Here is a 7,038-nt window from a genome sequence, read left to right as displayed (position 1 = left end):
CAGTGATTCTGTATATCACTGGAACACGGTCAAAGGTTACACAAGGTAACTTAGATGCACCCACGAGTTAAAATCTGAATTAGAATTACACCTTTGACACATTGCACTTCCGAAATTACAACGCTCACGTTTTAATTGTACACTTGTAGCATATAAACCCTCTGCACATAATCAGATTGTATAGCACGATTAAAGTACAATGTAACACCTCTTCCATTATTGTTGATTGTATGATGGTAAAACAAAAATATACTCCGTTACAATATATCCACGAGAGAATATCGCAGGCATATATATGGTCAGGAAGTTACTTGTTACAACGTGCATAAGAATACTCAAGTGAATATGCTTCAGGCTGAATTTTGCGACTCGTCATTTGCCGAATGTATGAATAATATTATATATATAGGTGTTAACGAAACATATCGGTAAAAAACAGGCACAGCGAGCGATCAGTTTTGTCCAATAGACACGCGAAACATCGGATATTGAAGCACAAGATCCGGCAGTGCTATTGAAGCACTGGAGTTAACCAGCTCTCAGACTGTTCCACACCATTTGTTTGCCAGCTCTTATGTAAATTGTCCATGTGTTCTCATCTCCCTCGAGAATTTTCAGAGGCCTATACAATTATTTAGAATTAATTGTACGGATTGATTCCGACCGACTATAAACAAAAACGCAGGAAACGAAGTAACACAAGTGGGAAGTGCTTAGATTTTGCTGAACTACAGTTGAATGCTAATTGTAGCAGGCAAAACGAAGCGAGAACAGCTAAAAAGAATAAAATATGAATTCGAATTGCAGCTTTGACAAACAGAAAGTAATCGAGACTTCGCGAGTGGCTGCGGAAACCATTGACTGATTGGAGTATTTTAAATGACACATGCACGACGAAGGAAGTAAAACGCGGAAGCGAAAGGGCGTTGAGAATTAAGTTTATTTGCTGGTCTTGGAAGGACATCCTGTGATGGGTGGGATGCAACCATCTTCAGACACACACGGACGGACAGACACACACTGACACACACACACTGCCAGATACACAGACACACACACACACTGACACATACACACACACACCGACACATACACACACACACCGCTGTCATCCTACACGGCGGAAGCGCCGCACGTTCACTCCTCCCATTGTACCCAAGACACGCGCATTGGTTGAGCGACATGGCGTTGGAACGCGGGCCCGGAGCTCGCGGCTGGCGGCGCACGATAGGTTGAGGCTCTTGTCCCTCCCGAGGGCGGGCTTCCTCCGTGTCTCCCGGGCTCAGGCTCAGGCTCGGCGTGTGCGCTCGGTTTCAGTACCAGTGCTTTTCTTTTCGCAGCCGCCAGTCGTTGTGTAGACGTCTTTCACTATGGACAGGTGATGCATTCAGCAGTAGCCTGCTCATTCTTCAGTTCAGTTCAGTTTCAGGCAACCCTTCCTCAGATCCGCAAGGAGAAAGCCTCGCACTTGTACTTTCTAGCAACTGACAAAAGTCTCAAACATTGAAAAGTGTTGGGCAGTTTCTCATTTGCAACGACCACAACACAAGAAAGAGAAATGCCACCGCCAACTCTACTGCCTTTTACTACTCCTAGGAAGTCAGGGACCAACAGTTCGGTATTAATCAGCCGGCCCGCCTTTCGACTGACTGAGAAATTCCTTCTGCTCTTAGTTTTCAGTGGTTTTATCACTCTGTGTTTCGGTGCGATTTTCTTTTTACCCGACTCATCCAAGCTGCTGAGCGGGGTGTTTTTCCACTCGCAGCGGGCTTCGATTACAGGCAGCGGACCGAAACTGGACGGCGGCAGGGAGTTGGAGGGGGATAAGTTGACCAAGATCCGTGAGGACCATGAGAAGGCTCTGCGCGAGGCGAAGGACACTCTGCAGAAACTGCCCGAGCAGATAAAGCAGGAAATCAAAGAGGAAAAGCAGAAAGTTGTGCAGGAGTCGGCCAACAAGAAAGAAGCAGCCCCGCGCTTGCCGAATGTCGTCTTCCGCAAACCTGTGGGCGCAACAGGGCGTGAACCGAGCGATCCCCAAACCCGAGAGAGACAAGCCAAGATCAAAGAGGTACATCACTCGGAATTACTCGCCCCCTCTTTCTGTCATGGCCAGTGTAGGGCTCTCTCAACTTCATTCTTCCGAGTCTCCGAGGCACTTTCTGCGATCGTTTCCCCATCAGTGGCCGCGGTGTTGGAGTCAGTCTTGAGTTTGTAAGCTGGTGCGTGGTGTTACAGTCGCGCACTCCACAATGTCAGATGGACAGGAAGAAAGCTGTGAACTCCCGAGGGTTTTAAAGCTGCCACAGATGTATGTAGAATTTTTAAAACGCGCCGCTTGTGTTTATATAACGCAATTTAACGCACAAAGCCGTCGCCCACAAGTCTGCAGCATGGGAAGGGAATGGATCGGATGCAAAAAGCTTCTTCAAATTCTGTCCTTCAAGCCATTTATGGATTTGAAAATATGAGCTCATTTTAATATTCTGGACATTAAAAAAATGCAATAATGCTCGTTATAGAGAGATTTGTCCTTAAAGCAAATATTATGGAGCCAAATAACGCTCCTAGCTGTCAGATTACATGGTAACATGTTATATACTTGCGGAATACACATTTCTCTGATTATTTAAAAAACAAAATAACACATGCAGTAATTATTTCACTCCTGGACACGTTTGAATTAATAGTAAGGCAATTGAGCGCTGATGCTGATTGTTGTTTATTGATCCCTGCGAGAAAATACTTGCCAGTGAATTTGAGGAATGGACTGAGCTTGAATGGGATGTTCTCCCTAGTTGAACTTGCCACTAAGATTGGTAACCAGGGCGACTGAGAGTGTCGCTAAAAGTACATTGGTAAGAGTACAAAGAGGAAAATCATACATTGATAAATATTTCTTTAGTTGAGTCAAAATAAATTTGATGTTTTCTGAAAACACACCATTTGTAGCACAAAGGTGAGAGTAATCTAGACTTTTTATTTCCGATATATATCAATTGTTTTAAATGCAGTTGCATGCTTGGCCACGAACCCATTTGGTTCACGGCTATTGTCAACTACTTAATATCATGGACCGATATTAGCGCAGTTTATGAAGTGGTTTTAAACTTCGTCCCTGTTAGAAAATACCTAGTTCTTGCTTCAGATGCAATCTTCACAGTAACAGTCATTTAGGTATTCTGTCCATAAATCAGTTAAAACAGAAACATTTAGAAACAGCTTTCTTTAAATTTGTTTTGTTGTCACAGGCACAAATGCGCAAAAACACGCGAAAAAACCAAACCAATGCCGAAGTGGGACAGATTTAAGTTTAACGTGCTTTTTTAATGCAGTATTTATTATCTTATCCAAATAATCCGACATACTTTAGTTAGACAAGGAACTACAAATGCTGGTTTACAAAATAGTACAGAGTGCTGGAGTAATTTAGCGGGTCAGGCAACATCTCTGGAGAACATGGATAGGTGACGTTTCGGGTGGAGTCAGAGCTGATCCATTATCCCCTGAGGCTGCCTGAACTGCTGAGTTACTTCAAAACCTCGTCTCGTATTTTTAACTTTAGTTTGAAATGTGAAGCAGAATAAGAAAGAATATTCCAATTTAACTTTATATACCTTGCCCTCCATACAAAGATTTTCCTTATTGGAAGTTAGAAATAATAAAGGAAAAAGAGTTGTAATTTCCTATTGGTTATAAACCAGCTTCCCTCCTAATGAAGCATCTCACTAACTCCAACCCTCTTAATTAGACCCTCAGCTCCTTTAATTTCTCTCCTGAAACTTTTGGTTATTTTTTTCAAAAATACCATCGACCCCCACATCCACTCAAACCTTTTGCTGTAATGCAAACTGACAAATTGTTACATGGGATTGCCCTCCATTCTGAACGCAGACAGTGAGAACAGCTGTCAGAAGATACAGCAGAATATAGATCAGCTGCAGAAAGAGGCAGTGAAATGGCAGGTGCAATTTAACCCGAGCAAGTGTGAATGTATACAATTAATGACAATGAATACAATTAATGACAAGACACTTAACAACATTAATATGCAGTGGGATCTTGGAGTCGAAGTTCATATCTCACGAACAGTGTCAGCATAAATAGATAGGGTGGTAAAGAAGGTGTGTATGTATGCTTGTCTTTATTGCTAGGGCATTGAGTACAAGTGTCAGGATGACATGATGTAGTTCTACAGGATGTCAGTTCAGCTACATTTGGAGTATTGTGTGCACTTCTGGTCACCCCATTACAGGAGAGATGTGGAAGCATTGGAGAGGGTGCAGAGGAGGTTGACCACCAGAATGCTTCCTGGATTAGAGGGTTTCAGCCGCAGGAAGAGGTTGGCTAGATTTGGATTATTTTCTCTTGAACATTGGAGGCCAGGGTAGATTTGACAGAAGAATGTAAAATTATGAGAAGCATGGATAGGGTAGACAGTCGGAGCCTTTTCCCAGGGTGGAAATGTCCAACACTAGAGGGCATAGCTATAATGTGAGAGGGCAAATGTTTAATAGAGATGTGCAGGACAAGTTGGGAGGCACAGTGGCGCAGCGGTGGAGTTGCTGCCTTACAGCATGAGAGTCCTGGGTTCAATCCTGTCTATGGGTGCTGTCTGCACATAGTCTGTACGTTCTCCCTGTGACTGTATGGGTTTTCCCCCTGGTGCTCCGGTTTCCTCCCACATTCCAAAGACATAGGTTCCAAAGAGGTTAATCAGCTTCTTTAAAAATGGAAACATTGCCCCTGGTGTGAAGGATAGTACTGGTGTATGGGGTGATCACTGGTCAGCATGGACTTGGTGGGCCAAAGTGCCTTTTTTCACGCTGTATCTCTAAAGTTATTTTACACAGAGAGCAGTGGGGGGCTGGAATGCTTTGCCAGAGAGGTGCAGGCAGATATGATAGCTGTGTTTACAAGGCTTTTAGATAGGCTTATGGAAGTGAAGGGAATAGAGGGATGTGGATCAGTTACAGCCAAATAAGATCAGTTGAACTAGGCTTAATGTTTGGCACAAACACTGAGCTGAAGGGCCCGTTCTTATGCTGTACTGTTCTGTTATGTTAACAAGTGTGAACAGGTGATTGATGGTCGACGTGTACTTGGTGAGTCAATGGGCCTGTTTCTATGATCTAAACTAAACATCTCTTCACCTCAAACACTCCCTATGGTTGTGAGTTCCTTATTCTCACCACTCTTTGTGTGACAAAGATTCTACTGAACTTATTACTAGACTCGCAGATACCGCAGATACTCGTATAATTTAACAACCTCAACTTTTGCTCTTTTGTAGAGAGACCAAGGGTGTTTCTTCTTTCTTAAAGTGTTTAACCAATTTATGATAGCTTCATTATTGCTTTTTATTTTTGCACACTCCCCAACTTCCTGTGTTCTAATTATAAAACAGTACATACACGTGTAATCTCATACAAGGTTTGAGTGACGTTTAGCAAAACTTGGCAGTTTAAATCCTGGAAATAAAACTCATTGCTTTGATTAGCTTGTGTAGTTTATTAACCCAGAATTGCTGCTTTTGAATTTTCTGCTCATAATTTAAGATTCTTTCGTCCCTCCACCTCATTTTAAATCCTATTTTCCTAATAATATGTGAGCTGCTATATCGTCCGATCAGCTGAGAAGGTTATTGGCTGCAACCTTCCCTCCATTGATGGACTGTACACTGCAAGGGCCAGGAAGCGAGCGGGTAAGATCACCTCTGACCCCTCTCACCCTGGCCACAAACTCTTTGAATCACTTCCCTCTGGAAGGCGACTCTGGAGTGTCAATGCTGTCGCAGCCAGACATAAAAACATTTTTTTTCCCCACGAGTATTAGCTCTACTCAATAACCAAAAATCTGTAGCCTCCTTTTGCTCTGGTATTTTATTTAATTCACATGTTTAATCAATAATGTTTTATTATTAATGTTTAGTGTTTTATGTGTCATTCCTAACTGTCACTGTATGTCACGTTGTCACTTGTGGGCAGAGCACCAAGGCAGGTTCCTTGTATGTAAATACTTGGCCAATAAACTTATTCATTCATTCATTCATTCATTCAACACACTTTTCTTTATTTTAAAATTAATTGGTGAATTACATAAATATTCTGAATTTGATTATCATCTCTGGCTAATTTGTTGCCTCTCTTTTCAGAGTTAGTTATTTCTGATATCCACCTCAGTCAAAAAAAATTGGCGTTTTTCATAAATGTTGCAATTATTTTAGATTCCACCATTTCTTTTAATAATACAAATGTGTGAATGGTAGCTTTTCTGGCATTGATCCTTGAGGGGGTCTTACATCACTGCATTGAGTGTTGTCTTGAAACTTTGTTCTGCTTTGGAGCTACCAACTATCCTTTTTGCAACTTATCTTCAACACTGTACTTTTATTCATTTATTTATTAAATGTCAACTTGCCAAACCTTTTTGGAAATCTTGATAAATTATGCCCACTCTGGTACCCTTGTCTACTCTGTGATGCTATTCGTAAAAGATGGTTTCATTTTGCAATTTGATCTTTTTTTCACTTATTTTTAGATATGCTCATTCATTTCCTATTTTAGCAGAGATCCCATTACTTTTCCTGTTACTGATGGCCAATTAAGAGTATCCTGAACGCATTCTGTCATTCTCCTTAAATGTGGGATTTTTGCTCTCAACCAGTCTACTGGCATTAGAGCCACTTTAAGCAAATCCTATCATTATAGTTACCTTTTATCTTCATCCTCACGGATTTTGTTTCTGATTTATTGATGGTCGTGTCAAATGTTTGGTAGCACCATTTATCTTCTAACTAATTAGTTCAACTTTTTTGACACTTTTATTTTTCACATATTGGTTTCTAAGCATGTTATACCCTGCAACATTTAATTCCAAGACCTGATGTTTTATAGCCATATTTATGCAATCTATACTACATTCAGTCCAAAGTTTTACGAGGTAACGTAAAGATCTATACTAGGCTGGAGGCTTGTGAAATTAAATGGCGACAGGGATGATAGCTTCAGTGGCGATTGGAAGCTCATCAACTTAAAG

The 7,038-nt window shown here is 41.4% G+C and overlaps 1 protein-coding gene across 1 annotated transcript in view; it reads left to right on the top strand.

Annotated features, from left to right (window-relative positions):
- The first annotated feature begins 1,190 nt into the window (after window positions 1-1,190).
- man1a1 (mannosidase alpha class 1A member 1) overlaps window positions 1,191-7,038 on the top strand; it is a 432,971-nt gene continuing 427,123 nt past the window's right edge. The window contains exon 1 of the mRNA XM_033021184.1: window positions 1,191-2,071. Within this exon, the coding sequence (XP_032877075.1) occupies window positions 1,559-2,071 (513 nt within the window). The 5' untranslated portion in view covers window positions 1,191-1,558. The remainder of the gene's footprint in view (window positions 2,072-7,038) is intronic.

The sequence above is a fragment of the Amblyraja radiata genome, chromosome 5 (assembly GCF_010909765.2).
Source record: "Amblyraja radiata isolate CabotCenter1 chromosome 5, sAmbRad1.1.pri, whole genome shotgun sequence".
Lineage (NCBI taxonomy): Eukaryota > Metazoa > Chordata > Chondrichthyes > Rajiformes > Rajidae > Amblyraja > Amblyraja radiata.
Note: the sequence above shows the minus strand (reverse complement) of the source record. Positions and strands in the feature narration are given on the sequence as shown.